At 36.2% G+C, this 15,921-nt stretch overlaps 1 protein-coding gene across 5 annotated transcripts; it reads left to right on the top strand.

The window, feature by feature from the left end:
- Positions 1-2,604: 2,604 nt before the first annotated feature.
- On the top strand, positions 2,605-15,263 carry kdm8 (lysine (K)-specific demethylase 8). 5 transcript variants are annotated; one of them, NM_001109869.2, is made up of 8 exons: positions 2,607-2,732; positions 2,857-3,362; positions 7,202-7,374; positions 7,645-7,777; positions 7,861-7,908; positions 14,340-14,489; positions 14,603-14,695; positions 15,069-15,263. In NM_001109869.2, exons 2-8 carry the CDS (start codon positions 2,904-2,906, stop codon positions 15,231-15,233), a joined length of 1,221 nt encoding a protein of 406 aa, NP_001103339.2. In that variant the 5' UTR covers positions 2,607-2,732; positions 2,857-2,903; the 3' UTR covers positions 15,234-15,263. The 5 variants fall into 5 exon arrangements, 2 of the variants coding, with proteins under 2 accessions (XP_068072685.1, NP_001103339.2); XR_012398565.1 differs by having other exon boundaries at positions 2,605-3,362; positions 7,650-7,777; XR_012398568.1 differs by having other exon boundaries at positions 2,605-3,362; positions 7,650-7,777; positions 7,846-7,908.
- The last annotated feature ends 658 nt before the right edge of the window (positions 15,264-15,921 follow it).

The following is a 15,921-nucleotide window of genomic DNA, read 5'->3' as shown; positions in this document are numbered from 1 at the left end:
TGCTGGCGTTTTCTGTAATTGCATGTGTTTTCTTAAACTGCAGCAGGTTAAGCTCTCTCGGCCACAGCCAAAAGTGTCACTATGATAACACCATGGCAGAGAGGTGCAACAAATTACATTTGTTTTACCTTCCAAGCATCTGTGCATCTCGTGCATATTTTAAATCCAGATTTGACTAATCAGATGGTGCCTTACTGTTTTTACACACACCTCACCACCAGACTAGACCAGCGAGTTTTAGTTTTTTTAAAAATGGTATTCATTTATTTTTTAGAATTTGAAATAATAAATACAAGTGAGTTAAATCACAACAACGAATAATAATCAGAGTATATTCCAATGTTTTAGTCATTTATAGTGTTTCAACTTAGTTTTCAACATTTGCACTTCGAATTAGATTTATTCATTCGAAAAATATAATTACCTATTTAATTGTTTATATATATGTGTGTGTGTGTGTGTGTGTGTGTGTGTGTGTGTGTGTGTGTGTGTGTGTGCGTGCGTGCGTGCGTGCGTGCGTGCGTGCGTGCTTGCGTGTGTGTGTGTGTGTATCAGATTCAAATCCTCTCAAAGCTGTTTGAAAATTGAGCATTTCTATCAGGCTCCTGTCTGTTGGTTCAGTAATTTCAAAAACACTATAAATGATATTGGCGAGGTACAAACCTCACCAGTTGACAATAGTGAAGGGCAAAACAACTTTAGAGAAACCATGCTCAGTTGTGTACCACCATTTCTACATGGCCAAACTTCTTGTGCAGACCTGCAGTCTGTGCTTATTTCATTTTTGATTGGAATGAGAGCAGCACATGTTTGTTCCCTCCTAAACATTGCTGTCGTCATCAGTGTCTGTCTAGATGTTCATTATCCAGTGCTGTAAAGTAGGCTACTTAAGTAAATGGACTTTACTTTACTTAAGTATTTTTTGGCTACTTTGTACTTGTACTGAGTATTAAAAATAAAAGCAACTTTTACTCTGTACTTTACTACATTTTTGATTGAATATATGTACTCTTTACTCCACTGCATTTGAACGTTACTCGTTACATTGTGATGCGCGACAAGTCGGCATCTTTATCTTTTACCACGGCCAATTTGTTGGGCAGGCGAGGCGATAATCGTCATCTGCAGGATGCTGAAGATACTGTATGCTATTTATGAGCTAAATCACAGGAACGTGAATTAGCAGCTTGCCTAATACCAGGTGTTTAATTAGCGACATGGCAGCAGCAAATGATGAAGCCGAAGTCAGCAAATCAAGCAGTGCCAGCACTGATGACCATCCATGGCCTTATCTGAAAGACATGTTTTCAATGTTTGCATATACAGAATGGCTTTTACAGGATGCAGTGTCTACGTTGTTTGCCACGAACCATGAAAATAAGTGCTTTTAAGAATTTATCGTCAAATTTGAGAAAACACATTGAAGTAAGAGACTATTTAATGGTAGATTAATGTGAATTTAGTGAACTTAATAGTTACTGATATGGCAAAATCCACTGCGACATAGCTATTTGTGATGTATTTTTCATTGAATTCATTTACTAATTTGAAAAATAACATTGCTCCTCTTTGTTTAATTTTAATACAGAGAAAACATCCTAATCAATTGAAAAACTACTCAAAATAAAAGTATTTCCCCCTTTGATACTAAGAGGTGAATCACATGAAAGTCAGCGCTGAATTTTATTTACTACGTTTTACTACTTTTTTTATTGTTTGTGGCTTTTTAAACATTTGAGTTTGAGACTTTTTGTTCTATTTTTTTATCTATTTTGTTTTGCCATTTTAAAACATTACGGTGTTCAATGTAATTTCTATATTAGGAAATGAAACCTTTCTTGGTGTTCTTTGAACCTACATATATGAGTAAAATACTTAAGTTCTTTTAAAATTGGATACTTTAATACTTAAGTCTTATTGGAATTGGTGACTTGTAACTTGTAATGGAGTAATTTTTACAGTAAGGTATCTGTACTTTTACTCAAGTCTGGTTTTGAGGTACTCTTTACACCTCTGTCATTATCAGAATCAACTGGTTACTTAAGATTAAAGAATTGCTGCCTGCTATTCATTTATCGACCACAGGTGTCGCTAATAGCACATCTTTCTAAATCATACACAGACCATTTTTAGAATCTTTTATTTATAATCCTTTTATATATTTATTTACAGCACATTTATTTAATTAATTATTACGGTGGTTAGTATTTTGGTTGAGAGGAGGCATTAAAGGCATGTTTCCAGTTTAATGGAGAAAAGCATCCAAAATGTTATTTAGCTTACATATATCAAACTTCACATTTTAATAAAAATTATTTGATTAATTTATTCATACCTATATATTTTTTTTTTGTTGTTCGTTTTCTTTTTTCTTTTTAAATGAAAATAGGAGATCCTCAAACCCCAACCCTTTCACTCTAATGTCAAAATGATTTTTTACCCTATTCAAAAGAAATATCCTGTCTTACTTCAACAAAATGGTGTTAAAAAGAAGATTATTTTTACCCTATTCACAAGTATCCTGTCCTACTTATTAATATCATGGTAATTTCATGGTAAGTGTTTCTCGGAATGAATTTCAGAGCGGAACCTTGTATGTTTTCTGTGTTTCTAGCCGGACATGAAAACCAGGCGGTATTTTTAACCTCTTGTAGATGATGCATGTCGCTGTAATACTTTCATTTTAACTTATTTTACAGATTATCACGACGTCTACGCTATTCGTGCACACGGTATTTTTATTGTTTACCATGTATCATGACGAATATGAAATGTAATGCACGACATTTCGTATCTTAATACAATGAGCAGCCTCTCCTTAGCAACTTATTTACACCTATGATAACTTTTCACCAGATCACACATCAGAAATATGAGAATATAAGTGGTCTTGAATACTTCTCATGGCTTCGGTTTGGACAGATATTCGGGCTGTTTTGCCCTCGACTGTGTCTGAATTTCCTCTTGACTTTAGTGAAAAGATTGAACTCAGTGTGCTGAAGTGTCTCGAGCTGTCCAGAGATCAGCTGTACAGTGAAGCAGATTGTCCAGTTTCTGCCGAAAGAGCCCAGATCATTATAGATTACTCCTGGGAGAAGCTCAACATTGGCACATGGAGAGATGTGGACAAAGAGTGGAGGAGAGTTTACTCTTATGGCTGCTTGTTCAAAGTATTAAGTTTATGTCATGGAAATCCACCTCAAAACATCATTCAGGAGGCCATTAGGACGTGTGACATGAGTTTGTTGATGGGAGCAGCCATCATGGACAACATTCTGCAAAGACTGGTTGGCATCTTGAGGAATAAAATTAAAACGACGAGTCCAAACAAAGCAGAGTGGAGCGAAGAGCCATGTTCAAAGGTGAACGCTTCATTCATTCATTTTCTTACCCTGCTGAAAAATCCAGCCTAGGCTGGTTTTAGCTGGTCGACCAGGCTGGTTTTAGAGGGATTTTGGCCATTTCCAGTCTGGTTTCCAGCCATTTCCAGCCTGGTCTTAGCTGGTCAGGCTGGAAAATGACCAGCTAAATCCAGCTAAATCCAGCTTGACCAGCCTGGTTTAAGCTGGACATAGCTGGTTTTGGCTGGGCTCCCAGCCTGGCTAGGCTGGTCAAGCTGGTTTTAGCTGGTCATCTCCCAGCCTGACCAGCTAAACCCAGGCTGGAAATGGCTTGAAACCAGCCTGGAAATGGCCAAAACCCCTCTAAAACCAGCCTGGTCGACCAGCTAAAACCAGCCAACCAGCATAGGCTGGTTTAAGATGGTTTTTTCAGCAGGGTAGTCTCTTTATTAATCTGGGTTTGCCACAGCGGAATGAACCGCCATATGTTTTACACAGCTGATGCCCTTCCAGCTGCAACCCATCACTAGGAAACATCCATACACACTCATTTACACAAACACCACGGACAATTTAGCTTACTCAATTTACCTATACAGCATGTCTTTGGACTTCTGGGGGAAAGTCGAGCACCCGGAGGAAACCCGGCTCCACACAGAAGTGCCAACTGACCCAGCAGAGGCTCAAACTACTGACCTTCTTGCTATGATTCAGTTGTGCTACCCACTGTACCACTGTCATGCCTGAAGTCAGCGTTTAAAATGATAATACAGTGTCATGTCATTATACACCGACCCTTCACTGTCTGTTTTTCTAAGGAAGTCGGTTACAGCTTACCAAATATTAATATAAATACAACTGTCTTTTGTCAGTTTATATTTATTAGTATTTGCCTGAAGTAATAAAGACAAAATAATATAATACTACTAATTTTAAACAAACATAACATAAAAAATATATATGAGCAATTCCAGCGTTATAGATGTGTTATTCGCAGTAAAAACTCAAAACATAAATTCACATTGAAGGTATATGTTAACATTATATTGAAACATCTGTTTGTATTTTCCAGAACAACTGACCACAGTGTTATAGGAGCAGAAAAAAATCTGTTAACATGTTTTGTACTGTAAATGTGGAAAATAAACATGCGTTATGGATGTGACAAAATAAGTCTGCGAGTTTACAGTATACAAAATACTTTGTAGAAATTCTGTGAATTATTCTGCACAACCCAAAAGAAACAATGATAATCAAAAGGATAAGAGAAATTATTTTATTTTATAAAAGAAAATGATTTTATGATAGAAAAAATTGTCATTATGGATGACATCTCTCTATTATGGATGTGATAGATGTAAAATTGTAAATCAAATAGAATAGTTTGAAAACACTGACCGATGCATTTATGAGTATTCCTAAAGTACTGTAAAATACTTAAACTAAAAACCCAGAAATGGTTACCGTATTTTGGTGTAAACTTAATTTTTTTCATGGCAATGTTGACATTTGCATAGAATTACTCAAATACAGATGAAGTCAGAATTATTAGCCCCCCTGAATTATTCGTAACCTATTTAATTTTTTCCCTCAATTTCTGTTTAACAGAGAGCAGATTTCTTCAACACATTTCTAATCATAATAGTTTTAATAATTCATTTCTAATAACTGATTTATTTTATCTTTGCCATGATGACAGTAAATAATATTTGACTAGATATTTTTTCAAGACACTTTTATACAGCTTAAAGTGGCATTCAAAGGCTTAACTAGGTTAATTAGGTTAACTAGGCAGGTTAGGGGAATTAGGCAACTTATTGTAATGATGGTTTGTTCTGTAAATTATCGAGAAAAAGAAGTTGTTTGTCCTTAAAATGTTTTAAAAAATAAAAACTGCTTTTATTCTAGCCTAAATAAAACAAATAATACTTTATTCAGAAGAAAAAATATTATCAGGCATACTGTGAAAATTTCCTTGCTCTGTTAAACATCATTTGGGAAATATTTAAAAAAGAAAACAAATTCTAAGGGGGGCTAATAAGTCTGACTTTAACTGTACATACATCTGATATCTGCAAAGAAGCTGTCAAACGGATTTAAAAAGAAGTTAGAAAATTTTGTCATCTATCCTTTTATGTGTTACAAACATGTTTGAGATTTGTTCTTGTGTAAATTGATATTGAATTGAATCTATATATTTTAAAGAAAGCTAGAAACCCGTAACCATTGACTTCCTTAGAAAAACAAATACTGTGGAAATCAATGGTTACATGTATACAGCTTTCTTCAAGATATCTTTTTTGTGTTCAAACTGAAGAAAGAAACTCAAACTGGTTTGTAACATAAAGAGAGATGATTGAGTTTTCTAACTATTCTTTTAAAAGCTGTTTGACTGCTTCTTTACAGATAAAATATACATGTATAGGTCGCCTCACAGATAGAAGGTTGCTGGTTCAAGTCCCGGCTGGGCCAGTTGGCATTTCTGTGTGGAGTTTGGATGTTCTCCCTGTGTTCGCATGGGTTTCCTCTGGGTGCTCCGGTTTCTTCCACAGTCCAAACACATGCACTAAGTGAATTGAATAAACTAAATTAGCCATAGTGCATGTGTGTAAATGTGAGGTGTGTGCATGTTTTCCAGTACTGAGTTGCAGCTGGAAAGGCATCTGCTTTGTAAAACGGCAAAAGTTGGCGGTTCATTCTGCTGTGGTGTCCCCTGATAAATAAGGAGACTATGCTGAAGGACAATTTATGAATATATATATGTATATATTTTTATAATAAATAATAAATTTAAATAATAAATTTATAAAATGCAAAAGATAACACTTATTTTACCAAAATAAAATAGGATCATGCCTTGATTTTTAATTATTTAATTAGGACAGTAATGTGTTAATACATTATTACAACTACAATCATTACAAATGTACATATTTTAATAATCAAATAAGCATAATTGCTTAATTTACATTTCAGATACCTGAAAACGAGTATTGTTGTAAAACTGAGTTTTTGTTTTTGTCGTTTTTTATTTAATTTTTATTCATTATATATTCTTAGTTGTTTTTTATAATTCTTTTTAGCTTCAAATATCTAATTTTGTTTTAGTATTTTTTATACTTAAACTTTATTTTCAGTTATTTGCCAATGAATCATTCATAAATTTAACTGTAATTTGCTAGTTTAGTTTTCAATTCCATTTAATATTGACATTTTATTTTAGTTTTATTTCAGTTAATTAACAAAGTATTTACTTAAACGGATTAAGTAATTTTAGTTCTGGAGTATTCCTGTAAAATTACAAAGACTGTATAATTTGTTGGAGACTTTATACTGCTCAGTGAGCGTCATCTTTCAGATTAAGCTTTAAACCAAGGTTCTTACTTTCTATGGTTGTTAATAATTCCAGGATGTCTTTTGAAAAAAATCATCCCCATATCATAATTAGCTTTATCAATCAGCTGGTGTGTGGTGTGCAGGTGTTTTACTCATATATTGCAATATGGCTGCTGGTGCGTCATCCAGGTGGATTCTGCACACTGATGGTGGATAAGGAGATTCCCCACCCAAAAATATGTAAAGTGCTGAGAGTCCAAAAAAAGCACAAAATAAATATAAACAATTATTATTTCTGTTATAGTTACATACAAAGATAAGATAACGTGTAAAAAATAGAAAATGATATGTATTTTTAAATAATAAGTTAGGTTATTATTTAAAATTAGAAACAACTTCTATCAGTTGTTGTTTAATAAAGATTTAGTTTCAGAACTAACAAAAAAAAGGTTTATCTAAAAACATGCTATTGCTCTGCATTACTTAGCTATACTCTATTAACTTATAAATTTTCTCTAAAACAGAAAAGGAAACATGACTGTAAATCCGAGCCTGTATTAAACCCCACTAAGGAAGTTCCCAGGATTCACTGTCCATCTCTGGAGCGCTTCAGATCAGATTTCCTCGATTCTAAGAAGCCTGTGATCATAGAGGGAATAACTGACCACTGGCCAGCTTTCACTCAGCATCCATGGAGGTACTTATAAAATTAGCTTTATATGATTTTATCCTTTAAAACACGTGTCAAATCCAGTTCCTGGAGGGCCGCAGCTCTGCAGCGTTTAGTTCCAACCCTGTTTCAACCACTTATCTGTAGGTTTCAAACAAGCCTGAAGGACTTTTGATCAGGTGCCTTTAATTATGATTAAAGCTAAACTGTGCAGAGCAGCGGCCCTCCAGGAACTGGAATTGACACCTGTGCTTTAAAACATCTGCACACACAGATTTACTGTGCTTTCTCTCCAAGCATAGACTATTTAAGGACTGTCGCCGGCTGCCGGACGGTACCGATTGAAGTGGGATCCAAGTACACAGACGAAGAGTGGTCACAAAAGCTCATTACAGTGAATGACTTTATAGACCGCTACATTACAGGAACCGTAAGCAACTGAAATACTGTATTTTTGTATATCTAAAGTGGCTGTTTTGTCTGTAAAAGCTATTTTAGGTTATTTGCTTTTAGGAGGAAGATGGAGTGGGATATTTGGCTCAGCATCAGCTGTTTGATCAGGTCAGTTACAATTGCATGTGATGCCACTCGACAAGCAGAAACTACACACTTCACCTTTTAACTGACCCTATTATGCTTTTTCAGATTTTGCCTTTCATTTTGTGCATAATTTAGATGATTGTGAATGTAAAGGGTCTGCAAAGATCAAAGTGCAGGATTAATGGAGTAATTGGTCCCTAAAAGAAAGAAAAGATCTGTAAGTGATTACACAATATACGCACATTTGCTTGATTTCAGTCTATAGTCATCATTGACCGACCCTGACCCTCAAACACTTGTTGTAGCTGAGGCCTGGAAAAGTTTCATGTTGAGAAGAGACTCAGAAGAGAAGAGGACTCTGACTCAGATTGATAAACTGACAGCATCGTTAGTGTTCATATCACTGAGTATGTTTACATGGACATTAATAATCCGATTTTAATATGATTAAGACAATACTCTGATTAAGAGTCTACCATGTAAACAGCGATTTTTGATTACCTTAATCCGACTAAAGTCTTAATCAAACTAAACAGTAATCGAATTAAGACATATGGAATAAGTGCAGTACGGACATGTAAACACCGCAATCAAACTATTACCATCATGTAGGATTTTCACTGCATTTTGCAACAGGATAGTCCATACACACACAGCTGTTTGACACTATTTTCCGTAACCTATTGAGTCAGTAAAGGAGCACAAGGAGATTCCAGTAAAGGAGATTCCAGCATTGCGAAATGCAGAAGTGTTTTTTCCCTATAGGCCATTTAATGCGGTATCAAATTCCATTAAAAGCTTCCAGCAGTTCATACTCGCATCCAATATCTCGTTTGTCATCATGGAGTGCATGCATGATCATGTTCCTGAATGAAAGTGAAAGTGCCAAACTGCACTTAAAGTCGACAAATTAAAAATGAAACTCCCGAAATTACATGAGCTCCGGAGAAAATGTGGTGACGCAATGATGTTAATCGTATTACGTGCTATAACATGTAAAACTAGATCATGAAAGGAACATTCAAAAAGCAACTCATGTGAACACCTTAATCTTATTATTGTCTTATTCAGATTAAGACAAATAATTTGATTACTGGTGTCCGTGTAAATGTAGTCACTGTGTTTACAAGTGCTGAGAGAAGAGCTTAGCTGAGCTAAGTTTTTGCTTTCTGACACAGTGGTTTAAAGGGCCAGTTCACCCAAAAAATGGAATTCTGTCATCATTTAGTCATCCTCTTACTTGTTTTGAGCCGGTTTGAGTTTCTTTCTTTTTTCGAACACGAAACAAGTTATTCTGGTAGGGCTGCACAATATTTCATTTTAGCATGAATATTGTAATGTGTAAATCTGCAGTAGTCCAATCACAGGGATTATAGTTGACCAGACATTACTTAACAACAGAGTTTAACCTTAGCAAACCTTACAAATTTTAACCTTAGCATGAAAGAATTCCTTATTATTTGATGTATATGATTTGCTATTGTTTTTAAGGCATGTGAAAGCATTTTAGGAAAATTTAAGCCATTAAGTTTCTAGCTTAAAGAATAATTTTACATTATTATTACCTTTTAATGAAAAAATAGTGTTGTTATTACTATTATTATTATTAATATTATGTTATATGGTGATTATTTAATTTCATTTCTTGAATATTGTTTGACTCCACCAAATATCATAAACATATATCATCAATTCTTAAAACATTTATTATTTTTAAAAGTAATAATTATTTACAAAAGGAGCCATTCATGTCATCTGGTGAAATTGTGTTTATATTGAAATATATACTGCAGTGAAGACATTTTTTCCAATAACGCGCTGTCCTATTTTGAAGCATGCTGTAAAAAGCAGTCATTGACTTCCATGGTATTTTTGTTCCTACTATTAATATCATTGTCAACATTCTTCAAAACATCTTGTTTTGTGTTCAGCCAAAGAAAGAATTTCCTAAATGTATGGAACCACTTGAGTGTGGGTACACTACCTGATAAAAGTCTTGTCATCAATCCCAGTTGTAAGAGCAACAAATAATAACTTCTAGTTGATCATTTGCAAAAGTGGCAGAAGGTAGATTTTTCTGATGAAACATCTGTCGAACTGCATCCCAATCATCACAAGTAGTGCAAAAGACCTATTGGAATAAACCAAACCTGTTGGAACCCGCATGGGTCCAAGATTCTGACAGAATTGAGTTAAGTTTGGTGAAGGAAAAATCATGTTTTGGGGTAACATTCAGTATAGGGGTGTGCGAGAGATCTGCAGAGTAGATGGAAGCATCAACAGCCTGAGGTATTAACACATTTGTGCTGCCCAATACATTACAAACCACAGGACAGGGCAAATTCTTTAGCAGGATAGCGCTCTTTCTCATACATCAGCCTCCACATCAAAGTTCCTGAAAGCAAAGAAGGTCAAGGTACTCCAGGATTGGCTAGCTCAGTCACCAGAGATGAACATTATTGAGCATGTCTGGAGTAAGATGGAGGAAGAGGCATAGAAGATGAATCCAAAGAGTCTCGATGAACTCTGGGAGTCCTGCAAGAACGCTTTCTTTGCCATTTCAGATGAGTTAAGAAAGATATTTGGTCATTGCAGAGATGTATGGATGCAGTCCTCCAAGCTCAAAGGAGTCAAGCACAATATTAAAAATTTTTCCACTGCACCATGACTTTATATTCTATACTGTACATTATTTCTGTTCAGTGACAAGACTTTTGTCTAAGCAAAGTCAGACCTTACAGTCCTAATTAAATTATAAAAATTTAAGGCATGAACATGTCCATTATTTTGGAACGGTGTAATCTAGAGGCCTTTGATTTTCATGTAAGCCACTTCTGGCGATGTAGTGGCCCAGTAGGTAGTGCTGCCTTCTCACAGCAAGAAGGTCGCTGTTTCGAGCCTCGGCTGGGTTAGAGCCTCTCCCTGTGTTCGCCTGGATTTCCTCCGAGTGCTCCTTTTTACCCCACAGTCCAAAGACATGCAGTACAGGTGAATTGGGTGGGCTAAATTGTCTGTAGTGTATGAGTGTAAATGAGTGTGTGTATGTTTCCCAGAGATGGGTTGCAGATGGAAGGGCATCCGCTGCGTAGAAACGTGCTGGATAAGTTGGCAATTCATTCCGCTGTGGCGATCCCGGATTAATAAAGGGACTAAACCGAAAAGAAAATGAATGAATAAGCCACTTCTAATACCAAATGATCTACTAGAAGTCAAATTAATTTGTTGTTCTTAAAACTTGGATAGGCGACAAGACTTTTGTCAGGTAGAGTACATGGTGCACTTTCCCTTTAAGCAATCATCTAATCAAAACAAACTGGGCCATTTGACTGATCAGACCAGAGTAGGCTGTCAGAAAGGAAGAGTTTAGATCGGATCCAATCTTATTTTTACTATAACTTGTGTTCATGTTTATGGATATGTTCTTCAAAAGTCAAAGAAAATGCACTGCGCCTGATGAACTAACAGATCAGAGACGATGAATGAAAACAACAAGAGTAAAAAACACAGTTATGTAGGGTTCATAAATACCTCAAAATCATTATTGATGCATCATCGGAGGTCACAAAAACGTGCAAAAGTCCAAAACATTTTCATGCAAATGCTCTTCCCCATTGTAAAGTTCGCCAGCACACCTGCATTCTAATTCCTCCAAGAAATTTAAAACATTTAAACACATTTAGCACTTCCACTCTTTTTGTTGAGTCTGATGATCAATATTCATCAGTAGACTTTTGAACCCTTTATTAACTGTGTGTGGATTTTTATTCCTGCTGTTTTTATGTACTTCAATAAAATTAAATATTGCTAGTGTTGCACTTAAAGCAGTAACTGACTGCACGGTAGTCCCACGTCATATTTTCATTTATGAATAGATTAATGCAATGTAGCTGAACAGTGCTTACAGTTTCATGCTTATTTCATGATTATACAATGTGTGATGGTGTGTAACAGTATAGTCCTGGTGTCTCATTTCTTTAGGGAATATTTTCACATCTACCCTTTGTCACTCCAGTTCAAAAGGCAAGGGGAAGACGAAGGAGTCATAAAAATGCAAAACTATTGTAAGAGCCCCAGGGAAACTTCCGGGTTTTTTTACAGAGTTCTCTGTTATGAGAATAACTGCCTCGTTCTAATGTTAGAAGTGCATTTCAATAGAATATACACAACAGATAAATGTTTTACAACCTCAAATCTTGTTTCCAAAAGAATAAAACCACTTATTGTGGAAGAATTTATTTATTATTGATTTAAAGGGCATAATGATGATCATCATCTTTTGTTAGCTGAAGTACTGAACTGCGTGTAGGTATAGTGTGTCCACTGTCCAATTGGAGGGATAGAAACACAGCAAGTCTCTTTTTAAAAATTATCTGACGTTAAAATAGGATCCAAATTCCTCCTATATTGAGGCGCACAACAACGTGACGTAGGATTGCAGTTTCCTCGCCCACCGAATTGATTGACAGACGCGAATTACATGTCTCCATAGTAACGCACATAATCATGTCCACAAGATGGAACGTGCGCAAAGCAACTGAGATTAAAAGATCTGTTCAGCTCTCTGTGTTCATCAGTCATCATCAAATGTGATCAAGAATGAGTTTTACAACCTTAAAATATTTTTAAAACAGTGCATGTTTGTAATAAATACAATAAAATCGCTACGTAATTTATCACCACAGCTGCATGTCAGTACAATTATAAAAGAAAACGCTTCAAATCCCAGTTTGTGAACTTAAATCAGGTTTATTTTGTACATTAACATAACGGATGTCCATAAATTAATGTATATCCTGTCACATTTGTCGTACAAAAACAGTGCAAAGATAAACGTGGGGTGTTTGCATGCACTTATTGTGAGACTCATCATTGCAGAAAGGCTTGAATTAACTCCACAACAAATATATCAAATAACAGTTGGGAACGTTCCTACTGTAGTAAGGGAGATCTACTTCATTCCTGTCTGTCACTATGGTGTTTATCTATGTAAAGGCTACACACATCGGCGAGATCTCTGCAGCTATGGCACGCACAGTAGCTATGTTTTTTTATCCACCTATTTTATGCAATTGTTTATTTTATTTTGCAAATGCGCATAAAAAAATGCGCAACAAACTAACTGGATAGAATAAACTTTTTATTCGATAAGAAAAAATGTGCATAAACTGCGATGGAAACACTTTTACCGCACAAGCTCCAGCATGCGCATTAAAAAAGGTCATGTGATTTTGTCAAAAGAGATCACGTGATGCTTAAAATGTGTGTGAATGGATAAAACGTCAGGCTGAGCACATTATAAAACATCTGAAATGTTGTTTTGATCATTATAAAACGCCTTACCATTTCAGTATTAATGTTATTATATTATTAATGACCTCCAGAATCAAGAGCGCCTGTGCTCCGCGTCTGACACTTTCAAACGCCACTGCGCGCTCACTTCTTGTCAGGATTGTCTTCTGAGGCGCATTCATTTAGAAAAGATTGATGCAGCTTCTCCTACTGCAGCAAATGCAGTTTTTACTGTTGATATTTGGCGCCAGTTAATCAGGAAGTGACGATTTTGTTCGCTTTGACTCGTTGGATGGAAACGATGCTTCATTCGCACAACTTTTATGCGATAATCCAGTTTTGCGCATAAAGTTTATTCGCATTTTTGGATGGAAACATAACTATTGATGGCCACGGAGAACCAGCTTTTTTGCGTTAAAGGCACAGTCAACAAAAACAGCTACAATGTCCAAATGTCCCAGATTTAAAAAGGTATATTAAATAATCTGAAGGGTGTTTTGAGCTGAAACTTTACAGACACATTCTGGGGACACAAAAGACTTATATCAAATATGAAAAAGGAGGGTAAAATAGGTGTCCTTTAATAACATTGCTGAAAATGGTTCTTCACTTTTAAAAATAAATGTTTACAAGACTTTTTTTTATATTTACGGTGATGGCATAGAATCATTATGGGTACCAATAAGAAGATTTTAACAATCTAAAGACTCTGTTTCCACTATGAAAAACTATTAGTTAAGAGGAAAAGCGCATGGATTAAAATAAATCTCATAAATATACATAAGTCAATTGCACTTGGCACTTTTTGCATAATAAGCATAATTTTAAGACTATACATTGCATACATCTGTTTATATTACTCCACAATCAGTATTATATATTGTTTACATTCAGACATATTTATATATTTACATTTCATAGTTACATTTCCGTCACTTCTGTGTACATATGTGTATGTCGTGTATGACTTCACTGTGGACGGCAAAGTAAGAATTTCATTGTACAGGGAAGCATGTTTCCTTACTGTGCACATGACAATAAACAAATTGCATTGAATCACCTTTATTTTAGTGTGTACGTTTATTTGTAGCATTTGACTTGTAACATCATGCAGATACAATAGCAGTAACATTGGCTACCATTCACCGATTTTTCATTCATAGGTTCCAGAGCTGAAAGAAGACATTCGTATCCCAGACTATTGTTGTCTTGGAGAGGGAGATGAGGATGACATTACAATCAATGCCTGGTTTGGGCCTGGAGGGACTGTCTCTCCTCTTCATCAGGATCCTCAACAGAATTTTTTGGCACAGGTAAACGTGAGCCAAATGGTTCGTCTGGCATTTGAGAGGCAAGGCAGTTTGATGGTCCCCCCCCCCCCCCCCCCCCCCTTTGATGGCATTATGGCTTTGTTTTTGAATGTCAGGTGGTTGGACGAAAATACATCCGGCTTTACAGCCCAGAGGAAACAAAAAGTCTGTATCCACACGAGTCGCAGCTACTCCATAACACCAGTCAGGTAGAAGATGTTGTTTATATTGTTATTTAAACATAGACGCCAACATTACAGTAACAATTATAAAAATAATGAAAAACAATTAGGCAATCTTTGAGTTTCAAAATTGACAAATTTAGTTGATTTTGCATGCAATACTTATTTATAAAATTATCAGGAGCCGATAAACGCAGATAACTTTGCAAATGAAACACTAATTGTGATTACTGTAGTGTTATTTTGAATCTTTTTCATACTGTACTTCAATTAACTCATTAAAAGGCATAAAATCTGCCTTTTTACCCCTGTTAGTGTAACTTAAAAAAACTATTTACACTGTGCATTGTTGTACATTATAAAACTTTTAAAAAACAAACAGTTTGTTTTCCCCCACCAGGTGGAGGTGGAGAATCCAGACCTGGTGAAGTTTCCAGATTTCAGTAGAGCCTCTTATGAGGAGTGTGTTCTCTGTCCTGGGGACGTCCTCTTCATCCCACTACAGCACTGGCATTATGTGCGATCCCTAGAGCTCAGCTTTTCTGTCAGCTTTTGGTGGTCCTGATTTGTACTGAATAAACCAGCATTCTCAGTTTGTGTGTGCTTGTCTGTGTTCAAGTCTTAGTTTTAGTTTTTTCACGATGACCCACTTCTCAGCACTTGCATCACTTTTTCAAAATACATGTGTAATATTCTATTAATATCGTACTGGTGGTATGTAATCTACGGCCTATTCACACTATGCTATCCGAACCGTGCCCAGGCCTGTTTCCCGTATTGTTTAAGAAGTGTGAGTGCTCTGAATCGGGCTCAGACACGGTTCACTTGGCCGGTCCTGGCCTGGTTGGACGAGGTGGGCCAGAGGTGGGTTTATTTGGGCTTTGGCGCGGTACGCTTGTGTGTGTGAATGCAAAACGCACCTTAGGTGGTATAGTTGCCTTGAACCGGGCCAAAGCACGCTTGTCGCCACTCCCATCTCCCCCGACGGCCCGCACTCACATTACATTCGGTCCTGGGCACGATTACATCATCGATGCTGTGGTGTGTGGTGTTCAGTAAGCGCTCTCGCTCAGCACAGTGGACATTTCTTCAGTTATATTGTTTGGGATGCGGTGACATGCAGTCAAATATTTCGCTGAACAGATCTGCCACTTTTGGCGCTCATAAACAACTATTAAGCTGCAGGAATTTGGAGGTTTGCTGAAGGTGCGCAGCTGTCGTGCAGTGAGGTGTTTGCGTTCATTTAACAGTAA

The sequence above is a fragment of the Danio rerio genome, chromosome 3, assembly GCF_049306965.1.
Source record: "Danio rerio strain Tuebingen ecotype United States chromosome 3, GRCz12tu, whole genome shotgun sequence".
NCBI lineage: Eukaryota > Metazoa > Chordata > Actinopteri > Cypriniformes > Danionidae > Danio > Danio rerio.
This window is presented reverse-complemented; position numbering and strand designations above follow the sequence as displayed.